The 19,697-nt window shown below is 28.9% G+C and overlaps 1 protein-coding gene across 1 annotated transcript in view; it reads right to left on the reverse strand.

Moving 5' to 3' along the window:
• The window catches only part of LOC113377149, a 91,344-nt gene that overhangs the window by 3,988 nt on the left and 67,659 nt on the right, over positions 1–19,697 (reverse strand). The window contains exons 3-9 of the mRNA XM_026617364.1: positions 8,444–8,809; positions 2,166–2,264; positions 2,014–2,100; positions 1,776–1,944; positions 965–1,410; positions 792–859; positions 63–712 (exon numbers count right to left, since the gene is read on the reverse strand). Coding sequence (XP_026473149.1) covers positions 63–712; positions 792–859; positions 965–1,410; positions 1,776–1,944; positions 2,014–2,100; positions 2,166–2,264; positions 8,444–8,809 — 1,885 coding nt within the window. The remainder of the gene's footprint in view (positions 1–62; positions 713–791; positions 860–964; positions 1,411–1,775; positions 1,945–2,013; positions 2,101–2,165; positions 2,265–8,443; positions 8,810–19,697) is intronic.

A 19,697-nucleotide genomic window follows, 5' to 3' on the forward strand; every position in this document is an offset into this window, starting at 1 on the left:
TCAAAAAAAAAAAAATAATGGGAACACTCACTAAACCCTAAATACATTTAAAAAAATCTCACCTGTGTAACATGATCTGAACTGCATTTGAATTCATTAGCTTTTACTCGCTCATATATTCCAGTTAACATATTTCGATCTATATTCCTTCCATTATCAATATTTCTTAAATTCTTAATAAAATCTTCAAGCTTCATTCGCTTCTCAGGCTTCAAATTAGGTGTGTGCAGATCAGTGTTCAGCATTATTATGGCAAAACTCAAAATAAATATAGTATCGGCATTTTGAAATTTATTCACTAAATCCAAATTGCAAGCTATGTATCGTTTACTAAAGACTTCAATAATTTTTTCTATTTTTTGAGCTTCTCCTGGTATTCTGAAGAAACTCATAAACCTTCGTAAGGCATTATCCAATTCCATATTAGTAAAATCTAAATGGTTTGAAAAGTCTATCAAAACTTTTTGACTTAGAGGATTTTGCAGATCTCCTAAAAATTCTCCTATGATCTTTTTGCTTAGTCCTTTGCGAGTGATCAAAAACTTGGCAATTGCATATGAAGAATTTTCTAAAAACTGCTTTTGAATAAGGTATTGAATGCCTTTATCAGGTTTTTTATTAAATAGATTTAATCCAACTCTATATTGTCTCTTGCGAATAGTTTCATTAGTTTTATAGTTTTGTGTACTTGGTGCTGCATTAACAGTTATAGCTACAATAAGGATAAAGTCAGTAAATATTGGTAATAAAATATATATATTTAATCAGTTCATAGATAATCTGATAGTTACCGGGTTGAATATTGTAGTCATTTGTTGATACTTGCTCTATTTTTTTCCAAACAGGAGATGAAGAACCTCTAAAAAATGAGAAAGTTTATAGATTAAAAACAGTATCAAAATGCTAATACCAACAAAAATAATATTTATTTATCTTTTATTATTTCTTTAATTTAATAACTCACCTTTCATAATTTTCATAGTGTATTGAGTTATCACTTCCGGATGACTGAACGCTGCAGACTGACCCGTTTTCTATATAGTTCGGCCTATATTGAGTGTACTCGCACAGATTGCTCATGTTGATTTGTGGACCATGACTGTATCCCGTTCTACCATTGGGATCCAAACAGTTTTGCTGTTGCAATTGCATTTCTCCTGCATTAGTTCTAACCAGAGAATTCTCGCTGAGCGTTGGTCTCATCATTTGCACGTTGTCGGAATATGCCGACCGACTGAGTACGGAACCGGGGCTGGTCTGATGCTGGTCGTAGTTGCTGTGCATCTGATCGTAGCCCTGATGTCGTCCGTCTAACATATGCGGTTTGCATGATCGATTCGAAATTGATGAGGTGCGTTTTGGAACCTCCGGAGGTATTTTCTTGCGAGAGCCACTCAGTTCGCCGCGCATCTGGTAAAATATAGGATAATTAATAATTAGTGATAAAAAATGAGACACTTAAGCTTTTGGTCCTAAAGATAAATCAAGGGTCTTAAAATTATCATTGAAATCGTAAAGTCACTTTCTTGAGTGAGCAATGAATAATGATCAGAGTGTAATTATAAAAATGCTACGTGCTAAAAATAATTGTAAAATATAAAACGCCGAGCATCGGATCAAGAATTCAAATAATTTATTGCTAAAATTATAGCATTTCTTATCTACTGGGAATGATATTTAGTGTCTCATACAAAAAGTTGTTTAATTTAATTGATATTCTTATCATTTCTTTAATTAGTCGTTAAAAACAACACAATATTTTAATTGATACTTACGTAAAGGTCATATTCGTAATGCAGGATATTTACATGCGGATGTGATGAATTGTTGGAAATTTCTAAACTTGAATTCATATCTGCACTTGAATCTAAGTGATTATTTTTAACTATATAAGTCCTATTGCTTTCTCTTAATGACATAGATCTACTAGGTAATCTTTGAACGCTGAAAAAACAAAAACAAATAAAAAAATGTTCGCAAATAATTAAAATGTATCAACATTAAACTGCATACTTCTTTTGATCCGCATACTTTTTATCTTGTTGCGCCATAGTCGTGATGTATGTAAATTTTTTAATAAGTGTATATCTACGGAAAGCTCTGAAAAGTAATAAAAATATGTATTAACCATATAATTAAAAAAAATATAATATCCTAAAACATACCTCTGTATAACCAGAGCAGCATTGCGGGCCTTATCGCCTCCATATTTTCTTTCCAGAAGTTCAATTTGTTTATCCAATAAATATTGCGATAATTCATACCTAAAATAAAGAATTTTGATAACTTCTGAAACCATATCATCAACATTGTCATTGTAAAATAATTTCAATGATATCGTTCACACATACTGATATTTTTGTTAAAATTGCATAAAAGCACGTGCGCGCACACACATATCAATAGATTTAATTTTAATTCATGTTGAATGAAATATTTAACGAAATATATCTCAGTATTCCATTATTTTTAGTTACACAAAATTGTTAAAAATAATGTTTATAATTATAATATTCACCAAACACTTGTAAATACCAGATGCGGATTTAAAAGTTTAAATCTAGTAATTTTAATTCTGACTCTCGTAGGTCAGAAAGACCAAAACATCAGAGAAAGACTAAAGGATACAAGTAAATGTAAATTCTTGTCGTCAATCAAGCAATTATTAGTTTTAGTTTTAACCAATTTCAGTATATCATAGAATCAAATATATTAACTATATCAGTAGAAGCAAGTATCACAAAATCATATATATTATATCAATGTAAATAGAAAAATATTTGCTGCAGAAAGAAAGCAGAGCAAATCCTTCATGTTCGAATTGTAGTTTAGACTTACTTTCGCGAAAAGTACGCAAAATAACTTGAAATATATAATAAAAATAAATATGTAATGTGTAATAAAAAGTAAAATATGCAATATATAAGCAGAAGTAAATATACAAGTTTTGTTTTGTTGAATAGCAATGAGAACTAGAAGTTTTTTTCTAGAATTATCAGTTTTATAAACTTTATCAGAAAGCAATACAATTATTTTCATAAGACATTCTAATTATGATATTGCAGCAATGCCCCTAAAGGCTATTTCGCTTGCAATCATATTTTCAAGTAAAACTGGTGCCATTACTGTTTGATATCAGAAAAATAAATCTGCTATATATAAAACATTAATAAACAAAGCCATTTACAGTTTGGACGAGTATACTAAACCAATGCTTTATTATCGGATTTTCAAATGCTTCATTAATCATGTAACACATTCTTATAAATATGGGAAGTTTAATATTGTATTACACGAAGATTAAAGTGCATCGCATTAATATTACTTCTTATATAACCAACCCAGTGAGTGGTCAAATGTATGTGATGTAATGTATTTCTGATCGTTTCGCATCGGAACGAATAATAAACAACTTATAGAGTGTGTACACAATGTAAGAAGTGAATGGCATATGGCGACAATTTATGAAATAGATACTTTACGAATTAAAATTTGAATAGTAAATTATAGAAATACAGAACGCTGGAAAATAGAGATCAGGGTGCACATGTAACGAGTAATGCAAGCGTTTTTTCAGAGCAATATTTGCGCCTTAAGACAACTAAGAAATTGGTTGAAAATACAACAATGAAAATAATTTAGCATTTGTCAAAAATTGTTTCTATAGAATGCTCTCAATTTTGCATAAATATTTAATTAAAATTGATGTTTAAATTTACGGTTTTAAAGAACGCACATGTGCGATGGAAATATAATGTGGGTAACATCATGATCATCATCAGGATAGGAGGACATAGGAACTTTGACACAAAGCATAATTTTTGTTATTAATTACTCATTATATCAATTCAAAATATCTTGGTTTTATAATTTATAATTTGCATAATAATTTTCTTCGAGAATAATATGATTCTGCAAATGAAGGCTAAATAGATTGTTACATCGATTAACATATAATGAACGATAGAACGAGTTATAGTAATCGCAAAAAAATCGAAAATGAAAATTTTTATATATCTTTACGTTTCAAAGGTTTCTGAATATTTTGGCATACCTTAGAAAAAATGGATGTATGTGTGTGTGTGTATGCGGATTTCGTCGACGATTCGGGAACACCGATCAACCGATTTGAATAATTCAAAAAGCATTCGATTCGTATTGACAAGGTGACATGCTGATTAGTTTTTGGCGAAGGCAGGTCTAGCCAATCCGAAGATACGGGGCAAAAAGTGCCAAAAATGGTAACTCATTTTTTAATAGAACGGAGCGTCCGATTTTAATAATTCAAAAAACATTTTACTTGATTGACAAGATGAAGAACTGACTGAACTGAAGCGGTTTCGGAGATCTAATGAAAAAAGTAAAAAAAAATGCCATTTGGCGGTCAAAAATGATCATTAGGCATATGCACATCAAATTACCAGATATTTTATAGAGATTTTAACAATAAGTATAAATTTTGTTTACATAAACAACATAAAAGATATAAGTTTATTAATGACGTTCGTATTTGAAAGCTCATTTTATAAACATTGTCATGTCATGATGCTAAAACTCACTATTGAACCAATTACGTGTAAAATAATTATGAAAAATATTGTCAATTCATTCGTTTCCTCTTTCCACAATACTGCAAAAATTAATCGGTATAGTTTCAAACTTTATTTAACTACATCAATGTCAATATTGACAAAAAGTGCGGATACATCATACATCAACTTCCTATCAATGAAATGAACTATGTGTTAATGTTTTCATTTATTTCTGGAAATGTCCATTGTTCTCAAGTTTAACTATTTTGTATATCTAATACTTCTACATAAGAAATATTTTTTAAACATTAAAGCCTCCACCAACATTATTCGTTGATGCTCATTTAATTCTGCAAATTAGCAATGAATTATTTATTCAAAAACCTAAAAGTTAAATGAATTATAAAAATTAGATTAAAACTATGAACACCACAGATCTCTATATCGTCCAGCCGTACTATTTATGGTGTGTGTTTGTATTACTCGCAGTCTTAAAAAAATCATAGTATAATGAATAAATGTCAATTAACAAACAATCATTTATGAGTCGGACACAAAAGCAAAACATAAACATGAGTCTCGTTTCTCGTTGACATGTTTCAGTGACGGCTCGTTACTCATCCGAAATACTTGCTGGCCTCGCCCTACTTCCGTCGGATATAAAAGGATTATGGAGAATTTTAATAACTGTAATTGAATCACGCAATTATATTAAACAGTCAAGATTCTAAAAAAAGAAACGGGTACCTCAGCATAAAATATGGTATGGCACGTGCCAATGGTATACATTGTCGCTAATTTATTCGATTTTAATAATACAATAAATCAAGTACCAGAAAAGGATGGCTATTGCAAAGTTCTACGAACACGTTTTAATTTCAGTTCGCAATCACTATTTTATTATAGAAATTTTTTCCATTATTTGAAAATATTTGCGGCCTACTTCCCGTAGGGTAAGTTATAGTAATCGACTAAAATTGAAAATGTTTACATATCTTTACGTTTCAAAAGTTTTTGAGAATTTTAGCATACCTGAAACAATAGATATATGCTGTGTGTATATGTGTGCCCGCGTATGTATGGATACAATTCTTCGTCCACGATTTCGGGCGCACAGATCAATCGATTTGAATTATTCAAAAAACATTCGATTCCTATTGATAGAGTGTTATGCTAATTAGTTTTTGGCAAAGACAGGTCCAGCCGCTTCGGAGATACGGAGCAGAAAAGGCAAAAAATGGGAAATCGATTTTTGCAAGAACAGAGCATCCAATTATAAATTATAAATCCATATATAAATTCAAAATATGTATAATCTATTTGTGTTGACGGCGTGACGGGCTGGTTAGTTTTTGGCAAAAACAGGTCTATCCGTTTGGTTAAGATATAGAGCAAAAAGTGCTAAAAACCACAGATTTTAAGAAAATGGAGCAACCAATTCGAAAAAATCAACAGACATTTTGCTTGTGTTGTGAGTGTAAAGTAAGGATTAGTTTTTGGGGAAGATAAATTCCTTATTTAATTTCAAAATTAAAAAAAAAATATTTCCGATTTTTTTTTTAAATGACGAAAATGATTCCGATTTTAATTTTAAATCTTGTTAAAATTCTAAAGCTCACTTATATACTCAAAATAAATAATTTTATTTTTACAATGTAGTTTATATATTCTGACTACTCTTGATTAAGTTTTGTTTATATACTTTTTATGAAAACATATATAAACGTCGTTGTCTCATTTATATGCTCTTATATTTTGTCTATAACATACAAATAATGAAAGCTACAGTATTTATAATAATCTATTTGAAAACATTTAAAATTCCAGCAATTGCCATAAGGCACGATGCCATGTACCACAAGATTATCTTTATGTTATTAGATAAACCGGTCTTCTAGAGATAATGTACTCAATATTTTGGCAGCAACTTTGTTCAAATTGACATGAGCAAAACCGTAAAGTTTTATCATAATTATTATTTATGTATACATATAGATTGATTAAATGATATTAAAACATATATTTAAATTATATATATTTACATGAAAATTTTAAAATGCAAAACAAAAAACAATTCTATTATATTAAAGGCAATTATATATATATATATATACATGTATATATATATATATGTGTGTGTGTGTATATATATATATATTAAACGAACTCTAAGAAAGTAGATTTTTTGTCGTGCACATAATACTGGATAGTCTTTGAAGAAATATCTGACCAGTTTGAAATTTTGTACGACAGCAATTGGTAGTAAAAATCATTTGTGGTGTGCCACCAATTTTATATCTCTCTCCCATTAAACAATTGATAAATACATATAATTTTTATAAGTAAAAAATGATGAATCCGATGAAACATCACTGTGAATTTTATAACAATACACTTAAAATATGACACTTATCTTTGTTAAAATTTCATACTATTCCTTTTCATTAGTATATTAATTAATTTCGAATCTTATATATTATTTTCAGACGGCTAAAATTTAATATAGGTAACGATGGACATATATTTCAAAAAACCAAAATAATCGAGATGTGACAAATGAAAATAATGATTAATCAACAGTTGAAATGTTTTTCTTTTTGTTGCGATGATTATTTAAATACTTTATGATATGTGATATATCTTATCTGAAAAATATTGTATGATATCACCTTGTAGAAGGTATGAAATCAAAAGTGATATTATTCAATGTGCACCTGAGAAATAGAAAGAATTTAAAATAAAAATAAAAAAGCTTCTATATTCACTTAATAAATAAATAAATGAATATCATAATGAATATTAACAACTTCTTGTATTTCTTAATTATGTGTGGTGGTTGTCAATATTATCAAATAATTTTTCACGACAAATTCAATAAAACTTACGGCCTTTGACAAAATTCTAGAACAAATGAGCTAAGAGCATGTTCAGAACGGAATTGTAAAAAATGTGTAATTTTCATGATAATTTTTTTTATTTTAGTAAAAATCTAGTTATATTCAATTAATACATGTCACTTCAGGAATATTGTTTTTTGAAACTATTTTCACTTTTTCAAGTACTAAAAAGTATTTTTTTTTCAATAAGGGTAGATTGAAAAAAAGGGCTACTTTGACTATGAACGATTTCTCAAAAAGTCCTATAAAATTACATGTAAATCGTTAAACAATAGGTTAGGGCCAAATCTGTATGGAAACACGGTTTTATATTTTATTAATTTTTTATTTCATACATTTATATACCATATTCATGTGTTGCAAAATATATCCCTTACAGTTTTAAAACTGTGCAGAAATATTCAAAATTATGTGAAGTAAAGTGAAAATCTTGAAATATTTTTTACGGTTGAATTCAATAAAGTTTATGGTAGACAACAAAATTCTAATGAATATAGGTGTGTTTTTCCATAGATGTATGTATTTCAATTTCAAGTAACAGATGAGTGAAAGTCGATGTTAGGTGGGTTCTTCCTACTAGATTGTCGGGTTTCTGAATGCAAAATGCACCAGAGCGGTAGGCCCAAGGCCACAATAAGTAATAATGTGCAACACTTGTAATTATGTTATATTCACGTACACACACAGATATATATATATATATATATATATACACACACACACATATATATATATATATATATATATATATATATATATATATATAATACGACCAGGTGCAGTCAGAAATTAAAGTGATCAGAAATACTGATATTAATAAATGCTAGTTTGGAAAATCCGATTTTCAATTATGTCTTCGTCATGATATGACCTTGGAGTGCAATAATGTTTTCAGCTATTTGGCAATAAATTAGGATGAAATAAAGACTGCGTCGCTAAACTTATTCTGATAATTCAATCAATATATTTTCATTCATAATACTAAAAATAATAAAATGTTATTGCTATACTTACGCGTTCAAAATGCGGCTCCTCTTCATTCCGTCGGAATTATAAATGGAAGACTTCTTGTAGAGAATTTGGCTCTTTGAGACATTATGGCAGAGTCCGGTCATGGGGTTCGTACTGTTATTGCTATAATCGTGCAGAGGCATGTTGTCCAACAAAACGGAATCAGGTTGCGAAGTGCAGGAACTGATGTCGTTCTCAAGCTGTTCTTGGTACGATGTGTTCTTGTCGTCTCCGTCACAGTACTGATGACACATGTCAAACTGCTGATTATTCACATTCTCGCAGGACGACAGGGATATGCTCCTGACGCAATAGTCATTTTCTTCCATATTATCGTATAGGTTCGACGAAATACATGTTTGCGGGGAACTGAAAAATAAATACAACCCATAAGATATTTTATAACAATAAAATCGATTAGAGCTATAAATGTCTAGCATCGATTAGACAACTACAATTTGATTGTAGATCAATTAGTGATATTATACATGGTATCAAATTGACTGTAGTGAATGTATGGCCTGAATATATTACTGATTTAAATTTATATCTTATAAATTATGCTGTTATTTTTAGAATTGATATTAAATTATTAACGAAGATCTTTAGTTCTCGTAAAATATGTATGTTTGTATGAAGAGGTTCAAATTCATATTGACAGATAGATCTTCGAAAATGAAAATATTGATTTACTCAAATATTTGTTCACAATGTATAATGTTCTAGCAATTTGCTTTGAAGTTACCACTAGTTAGATTGAAACAAAAACTGCACTCATCATATAGTTATTATATTTAATATTATTAACGTTATATTAACAAATAATAAATATACATATCTTTGTCCTTTGTCTATTAATCACAAATAAATATGTTTTTATTCTTAATTTAACTATATATAACTAAAAATACAAGTATATTAATAGACATCTAAAATTAATAAAATTAGTTCGTTTTATTCATTATTTACTACAGTTACATTACACTAAAAAAATATCTTGTTAATTCAATATATTAGGAATTATTGAAAAAAAATATAAATGACAATTTATTATACACAAAGCTCAATTCGTAGAACCGCAATTCGAATAATTATATGAGGTTATCCATTAATTGCACAGGTCAAGAGGATAAGAGGTCCAAAAAAAAAACTTTGCAAACGTATCCGATTTATTATGCTTTCATGAAAATGATGCATATCACTGTGGTAACGATTTTCGTAAGATCTACACTAATTTAATCATAAATACATATTACACTAGATGTCCGAAGATCTAGATAATCTTCTAGATTTCCAAATACAACTTATAACATTTCACACTTCGATCGAATTTTCCGAACACTACATAAACAATTATATGTGCAAAAAAGATTTTTCTATTAACCTAATCCAGCTTAATAACTAAAAAATAAAATTAATAGGTTTAAAATTCAATCGCACATAGATAGAAACATAATAATATTTAATGAGATAATTTCTGTCATTTTGCAGCTTGCAAACAAGTATTAGTAAAATTAATAATTATACGAATATATCAAATGACCACGTTTTTAGTAGAATTATGTGCTCCAGTTCTTGATATCTGCTTAGAAAATTCTTATAGCCCGTCCCACAAACTTATCTTACATTTTGTACGTTCTCCGGAACTTATTTTATATTACGGTTTAGTATTACTTTGTATTAAACGAGATAGTTAAAAATATAATGTTAATGTCTAAAGATGGCGTAGCCCTACAAACAATAAAAGCTAACAGCAATCATGATCAATAGGTTTAAAATTAATTTGCCTCGAAAACTATTTGGATATTAAGAATTTCTAGAATTAGTATTTAGTTACTTTATTTTAGAATTAGGTCTAGTATGACAGTGTCACCTGATTGTTTAAATATTTTACAGATAATCTGTATTATTTGATACACATAAAGAATGCTTTATTTTTTTAAACGGAAAACAAACAGATGAGAAACCAATACTTCTCGATTCTCTCGAAACATAAACATGTTTTGTACATCAGAGAATTATTTATCAATAATTACACAGCCAATATTCCCTCAAATTTCATAGATTGGAAAAAATGGAAATGAAATTATAGTAAAGGTAGAATTGAATATAAAGGGGAACCCCCACCGAAATGCTAATAAACCAATAATGTCGTATCAATAGTAATCTTACACTGGTATTATTAACAAAAATATTGCAATTTTCTAATAAATATTGTATAACTACTTTTGATAAAAAATTTAAAAATCTATTTAGTTCCGAAATGTTGACAAAATATATTTATTTTGTCAACATTTCAACATTCTGTTGTATCAATTAAAAATAAAGATTAATGAATTAATCTATAATTTTCTAAACGTTTTGACATAAACTTTTATGTCATTATTAATGAATATTAAACATTGATGTCTTGCATCAATAATGTGCACCAGGCATATGGCAGTAACATTTATCCACCAACTTGTCATTGACAAAAAATTGTTTTACGTAAATTAAAAAATACCGAAGAGCAGTGTAACGAAGTAAAATACAAAATATTTTTGAAAGATAACTGTGTCTTCGAACAGGCTGTAATCATTACATATATCTCAACATCAAAATTAACACATATCTTTACATAGCAACTGTCATTAAATTTCAATCCTAATAACAACTGTCAATAAAAACAAATAAAGGGAATGGAACAAATTTAAAACGTACTAAAATCTTATGGCAATAAAGTGGATACATGAAGTAGACAAGATTTTTTTTAATAATAAAAAAGATACTGTACACGAATACTTCACGACCGAGGAATAATACGAAATACCACAAAAAAACGTAAAAACAAAATTCAATCCAAAACACGCCATTCCTGTCTACATTTTACCTTATTATAATTCTTTACAATTTACGAGCAAACCTTTGTGCCTTATTTTATACGCACGTATATGTGCTTACATATATACATAAAAATACATAAACGTAGACAATCTTTTGATATTTTTTTCGTGAAATCAGAATGCATCGCAAGATGCAGGCTGTTTTCCTCGGCAGATGTTGCGATGCTAAATATCTTTCGGGAGTTGCACCTGGCGTTCGAGAGTTCGAGGCTAGGAAGGTCGGGGCTCGGATTCGGCGTTCGAGCGTGGCGCAGGTACAACCATGACAGAGTACAGAGGACAGAGCAAAGGGTGCGTACTCATGGACAATTTTGACATTAAGGTAAATAAACTGTATCAGCGATATAAATTATATAGAGACTTCAAATCATTACGAGTGGAGAAAAAGCTCCTTTTAATATTAAAATAAACCATGATAGTACAATCTTTAAAATGACATTACGATTAAATGCATGTGTAAAAACATTGCCTTATGACAAACTGTCATATACATATGTTACATCGTTGACCAAGTAGTAATTTTATAGATCTGTCATCCCTGTGAATCAGTATATGTATGTATGTATATATATATATATATATAGATTTTGTATTTTGACTATTCCGGAATTATCTGTTTGAATTATCAAATAATCACTAATTAAGCTAATGTAATAAAGAAAAGTTTTAAACGAGTATCAATATTTTGAATTTATTTAGACCAAAAAATAAATCAAACCATTGCTAACTGCTATCTTTAGCGGATAAAAGTGAAATGAAAAAATTGAGCGAAACAACATTCCAAAATATAATACAGTATAATTTAACGTAGAACGTAATGTTTTACAGCGAACTGTTAAATTTACATTACTATAACAATATATATTTTCTTAGAAAGTTATATTTTAGGAACGGCAACAATGTTATGTCACAATTATTTAAAACCCAATTCAATATAAACTAAACCTGAGATAAAATTCGGCTCTGTAGTAAATGCTTACAATACTTTCAATAAGTCCAGGTTTTATACAATGCTGCTCTGAATACAGCAAAGCGATTAAAAGTAGATGAAAAACATCAATACATGTATTTTTATTTTCTAAAAATTTCGGTCTAATCTTTATATAGATGAATATATAATATATATTCATATTCATATACGCATATTCTGTTTGATCAATATTTTTTAAATAATGTAAATTTAATTAAAGGAAATATTATTATTATTTTTTCTAACTTGTTAGAGTTAAATCAATGTTAGCAGCTATAATCTGTAATATTTGTGTTATTTTATTTATAGTCCTCCTTTTAATGAAACATTTAGCCAGAGCTATAAAGCTTAATAACTTTACTGTGAAATAGTAAAAGCAATATTAAACTTTTTTTTTAACATAACCAAATTGAACAGAAAAAAACAAACAATGGAAATATGCGTGAAACATATTTATACATAAAACAGTAATCAGTGCAAATTTCCACCGAATATGTCCTTCTAAACCTTGTATTCAAATACATTTTGCAATTTATAAAAAAAATAGAATATAGAAGATAATTTAAAACAATCAATGTTTGAGAAGTAAGTGAAATCGACGAAATTTAAATAGCCAACAGTAAACAATAAATATGGGTTATTTACCATTAAAAATAGAATAAATATCAGTACGTTTTTTTTTAATTCAAGTAGATAGTATTGTACAATATCAAAATAAAATGAAGTTTAAGAATTAAGAAAAATAAAGAAATACTATAAGGAAATTGAAGACAAAGAAGACTGAAGAGTTATATATAAAGATAGAGATTATTTAATTATAATAGATATTATATTAATGAAATAGATATTATAGTGAAATGAAATGTATATATAAAATATGAAAACTGTTTTTCATAATCTCTCATACCAGGCACCTCTGATTTTATAAATATATAGATATTAACGTTAAAATAGTATTTTTATTTGAAAATTATTTCTTGATGCATTTACTTAATGACAATGTAGAGTCCATAATCTTTATATTATTTAAAAATTAAAATCATTTTTTTTTTATTTTTAAAAAAATTATTGCGACTAAAGAAGAGTATTATTCAATAGCAAACAAAATAATAGTAATATAAATTATAAATAACAATAATAAAACAAAAATAAATCATAAAAAATGTTGAATATAAATTTACCTGTTCCCTATAACAAATCCAGAAATACAAATAATCATTTTTGTAAAATGAAAAATACCAGTTTTATCACAAAATATATTAAAGCTAATTTAATTAAATTAAAAATCACTTGCACAGGGAATAAAAATCACAGATCACGTAGAGTCATCTTAATCACTAAAATATTTGAGTTAAATCACTATACGAAAAAAGTAAACAAATCGCATCCTGTATCGCTAGAGATCAGGACATATCAGATCTTCTTTTGCAACTGGTACTGTGGTAAGATAACCGGAGACGGTGCTAGGAGGCCGGCTGACAGCCAGGACATCGCGAGTCCTCCGAGGTGGGGATAGGTGCACGTGCTCGACGAACGATATCATTTCCTGCACGCACTGCTCATAGCAGATCAGTGGAATCGAACTCATCGACATTAAGGTACCGATTTTGAATATAAAATTAGCGAATTTTAATAATAGTGTACATATGTAAGTAGTCAGATTTATATTTCAGACCCACATTTACAGTTGGTATTGTCTAGCAAATATACACTGCTCATAGCAGATCAGTGGAATCGAACTCATCGACATTAAGGTACCGATTTTGAATATAAAATTAGCGAATTTTAATAATAGTGTACATATGTAAGTAGTCAGATTTATATTTCAGACCCACATTTACAGTTGGTATTGTCTAGCAAATATAATATAGGTGGTCTAACAAAAATTTATATTAAATTCTGATATTATCAATCATTTAAAATCTATTTTTCTTTGCATTTATTGCCGTTTCATGTTTAAATTTTGATAGCAAAATAAATTGTAACAGCAAACGAAATATGTATATACATAAAATATAATATATAATATAATATAATTAGCAAACAATATTATAAAACGGTATAAAGCCGATTGGCGTATAAATAAATAAATAAATAAATAAATAATATAAAATATATGGATAGGTATTACTTATTAAAGTATGTTTCAATAAGTTAAAAAGGCTTAGTTTTGACAATTATATTTAAAAAAGTTTATTGTAATGATTATATTTTTAATACACTGAATAACTTTCTACAATTTCATATTTAACAGAACCAAAAAAACATAAGAAAAATAAATAAATAAAATAACCAAGCTTTTTAATCTAATATCTACGACATTTTAATAGATAAAATAACCAATCTTTTTCATATAATATCTACGACCTTTTAATAGAAAGACCATCGTACGGAACGATCAGAGCCATAGTTCACACAAGACTTATAACACAACATACATTTTGAAAAATAATCCAAATAATAATTTTACCTTCAGTTTTATTTGGATTTATTAATAATAAGAAAAAAGTTTTTCTTAAATATATAAAATGCATAGTCGACTTTGGCGTACATTTATATATATATATATATATATATATATATATATATATATATATATATAATAGGTTGTCAAATATCTCCCTTCCGCTTTTTGTATTATAAACCAATAGCAAAAAAGCGGAAGGGAGATATTTGACAACCTAATATATATATATATATATATACATATATATATATAATGGGTAGTATACTGTCCTACGGTTCGTGGGCTAAGTCAAACTCCAACACGATTCAGGAAAGAATAGTGTGGGACTTTTCCCATTGCCATTTCACAACGCAATGCCCGAAATGGGCTTATTTTCAATTGGAAACATATTTTTGATTTATATTTTCAAGTGAATATGAACATCGTTGCTACCCGATATCAGGTTGTCCACAGCTAGATTCGCACTCGCGACCCCGTCCACACGGGTCTGCGCTTTCGACTATTACATCTTGGAATACTATTATATATATATATATATATATATATATATATATATATAAACAATATGATACCACAACAAAAATACAGGACAATAAAACGTCATTGTTCGACGTTTTATTAACACTGACACTCTACATGTCATAAATATTAAAAAGTCACTTCTGTACGAGAGGACAATCGCAATCATCAAAACATATATTGCTATAAACAGAAATTGAAAAGTATTACAGGATGTTATATAGTTGTTGAAAAAATTAAACAATCAATATATATCCTGTAACATTTTTTATGACGAAAAGCTCATGTTTTACCATCACGATTATTGACTTTAGGATTTGTACCTAAGAATTTTTCATAACAAATATCGAAATTTGTTTTTAGTCAAAAAACATATTTTACTTTTAAATAATCGTTGTAAACGTACCAAAAAGTATTAAAAAATGAGCGGAATAATAGTTAGACATTTTTCACAAAAGGGGTGTAAGTGTAGTGTTCCATCGCAAAATAAAATCGAATTGACAGTAAAAAATACTGGAAAACGAAAGGCTAACGGAATTAAAAAAAAAGTTGATGTTGACAAAATATTTATCTAATCCAAATTCGTCAGCACCAAAACACACATGCTGTCCCAAGTAGCCATAAGTCACTTGACACTTGCCAGCGGTATCGCTACCTGACAGAAGCAAATCATATGTCCTGAAAAGGCTCATCATATGCTTTAAATATTTTATAGAACTTTTATGACATGGCACTATATTTTAACTTATATTGAACAGTATGGTTCAGAAATTTTGAATTAAATGTAAAAGTAGATCTTATGAAATTGAGGAAAAGAAAAAATTCACGTTCATAACTCAGAACTCTAATATATTCGTTGATGAAACTAGTGGTGCATCGTGCATCGTGCCTTAAGGTAAATTGCTGGAACTTTTCGTACCTATAATTAAAATTTTTAACAAAGCAAAATTAGATTTTTGAGAATTTTTGAGAATTTTTGAAAACAAAAGACTTCTTTTTAACTATTTTATTTTATTTATTTTGTTTTTTTTTTTAATTTTGAACTCTTTTTCAGCGCTGAGTAGTTGTTTTAGATACAAAATATTGAAGCGCGTAAGCGTCGTTTCGCAGTCTAATGGATAAACATAATTGAAATTTGAAAGATTGATATGGAACCCATAAAAATATAAACGAAATTAGTACTCATTATTAAAATCTGTCTATAAAATATCTGATAAGTTGATGTACATATGTCTAATAATTGTTTTTGATCGTCAATTTTTTGTTACTTTTTCAGTGGATCTCCGAAACCGCTAGGTTCGTTTTCCCAAAAAATTCATCAGTTCATTGCCAATACAGACAAAATGTTTTTTTGAATTATTGAAGTCGGATTGCTCCGTTTTCTCAAAAAATGAATTACCGTTTTTGACACATTTTGTCCTGTATCTTCGTAACGTCTGGACCTGCCTCTATTAAAAACTAATCAGCACGTCTCCTTATCAGTAGGAATCGATCATTTTTTTGAATTATTCAAATCCGTTGATCAGTGTTCTCGAAATCCTCGATAAAATATTGTATCCGCACATGCATACACATACACATACTCATACATCAACTTTTTCTAAAGTATGCCAAAATGTTCAGAAGGTGTTTTTAAAACGTAAAGATATATAAAAATTTTCATTTTCGATTTTTTGCAATTACTATAACTCACCCTACGGGAGGTTAACAAAACATTTGATAAAACTTGATAACAGATATTTGTGTGATAGTCTTCAAATGATTTGGAAAAAAATATTGATTAAGCATTTAAACTTAATCAATCATTTTATTTACAGAAATCAATTAATTCGTGTTCTCGTTCATTTCGACGTTCGAGAGCAGTGATCGGTTCCTCCTCGGAACAGATGGCAACAGAACTTGGAAAGATTTGAATGCGGCGCATTGCACAGCCTGTGGCAGCGGATCGTCGAAGAGCAGGTGGCGATTTTTAATCGTGCGCTCGATTTTTTCAATACTGAACAATAGAACCGAAGCGAGTCCAGAATTTAAATACGAAAACAAGAATATACTAGCTGTAAGTGGAATTCTGTCTTAAGGCAATTAAGGCATCGTGCCTTAAGGCAAATTGCTGTATCCTTCGCCAAAAACTAATCAGCACGTTTCCTTATCAATATGAATCGAATGTTTTTTGAATTATTTAAATCGGTTGATCGGTGTTGCCGAAATCGTCGACGAAAATTTGTATCCGAACATACATACACACGCATATACACACACACACACGCACACATACATCCATTTTTTCTAAGGTATGCCAAAATATTCAGAAACCTTTGAAACGTAAAGATATATAAAATTTTTCATTTTCGATTTTTTTGCGATTACTATAACTTGCCCTACGGAAAGTTAATAATGTCTATACGTTCATAATATAATATTCAAATACCACTAATTGTAAGATTGCGTTCATATATGCGAATGAGTGACTTTTTCTATAGTCTTCTCGATGAGGCATGCAGCATCCTCCGAACTACAATTTGAAAAGTGTTTTTCCTATTTGCGTTAAACATTGTAAATTTTATATATGATATATAATTTCAGTCAACTATTACTGTGCAAACCAACCAACATTGCAACACATAACACAACACATATTAAACAAGAAACTATCGAACTATGTTCAGTATAACTTTTTGCTAATCCATTATTGTATTTTTCGCTGGTTCGCTAGTTTGATTCCTCCCACAGCCAAAAGCAGCTTTGATGTCAAATTTCCACTTGAGGTTATGGATCGCAAATATGATCTCAAGTAAAATCGCCTCTCGCGTGTTCATATAAATCATAAAATGTCAACGAATACCTACAATCACAACTGGATTGGACAACTACTGGGTTGCCATCCATTATAATAATCAAAACGATTATTGAATGTTCTAGTATGACAGACTGTAACTAAAAGTATATAAAAAATCTTCCCTGTCTTTTACTAAGTTGCCAATAAAACATGGCTAAGAGCAAGAAAGCGATGAAAAAGGTTATCTGGCACACACAGCAGAAAAACAACTTGTTTAGTAACAAAATAAAACTATTGCTCAAACAATTCATCTCAATATCGAAGAAAAAAACACCGCTACGACATATGAACCTAGTCTAAAGTTTAGACTCTATACTGAACTTGCATTATACCATCGACGTGAAAGAAGTACACTTTTTGTTTATAATGACATCGAAAGAATCCGTTTATAATGACATCGAAGAGACAAACACGTCACGATAAGCAGAAATAGAGGCAGTAAAAATCTGTCTAATTTTTTTCTTCATTTTATTGTGGAAACAGTCTCTAATATACTATTGTGTATATGTCATTGCTATGATCAAATTATAATTTTCAATAGGATAGGGCGGGGCTAGTTGAGCATAGGGGCAAGTTGAGCAATCGAAATATCTCGAAAACTATTCACCGTCCGTTTAGGCATTATATGGCGAAAAGATAGAGGTTTGGAAGAAATAAACATCCCGCGATCGCTAGTGGCCGCTGGACAAATGAGTGAGGCTCACGGGCGTTTTGTTTATTTTTTGACCAAAAAGTAAAAAAGTAATTCATCACGAGTTTTCGTCTGGTTTAGTCAAATGTTATTTATTTTTAATCAAGTAAATGTTATTCTTCCATACAATTATAGTACTTTTGATATGCACAGAGATTCTGGGTATAATTCTCACGTTTTTTTTTTTATAAACTCACTTTTATTTTGAAATTCCGAGTTGGGGTTAGTTGAGCATAGTTGCTAAACTTGTTCTGTCACTAAGACAATTACCATTAACTTCCAGAAATTAATTATTATTTTTAAGATTTAAGCTAAGTCTACGAGTAATAATATAAAAAAATAATGATTTTAAACAAAAATACTGAATATAATGGTAAAATAATACCTAAAATACGATATTGTTTTGTTACTACTTTTGGTTAATTATTCAAAGCAAATTACTATAAGTTTTGTTTTCTCTGTCAATAAAGACTATAAATATAAAACTGGTTATTAAAAACTTATTTTATTTCATCCCTAATCGACATTGAACCTATAATTTCATTACACTTTCTTAGTGCTCAACTTGCCCCACCTATGGGGTATATTGAGCATACTTGACTTTTTGCATTTAAACAGCTGTAGCTTTTAAATTTTACTAATTACCAAAAAATAGTATTAACACTTTTGTTAAGCGATAAACAACAAATCCATTAAGCCGTATAGCAATTTATTGAGACTTTTCATTGAGGAGCTACATCCGTTTAAGTAAAAATTTGCTCAACTAGCCCCGCCCTATCCTATTGCTATTAACAAATCTTGATAATAATTCTGCATTCTATATTAATTAAAAATGGACCATGAAAAGCTACATGACACTGTAAGGGACATTTGTAAGCCATTATATCCAACT

This window comes from Ctenocephalides felis, unplaced genomic scaffold (genome assembly GCF_003426905.1).
Source record: "Ctenocephalides felis isolate EL2017-DRISC unplaced genomic scaffold, ASM342690v1 CF-g0.4_SCAFFOLD_01886, whole genome shotgun sequence".
Classification (NCBI taxonomy): Eukaryota; Metazoa; Arthropoda; class Insecta; order Siphonaptera; family Pulicidae; genus Ctenocephalides; species Ctenocephalides felis.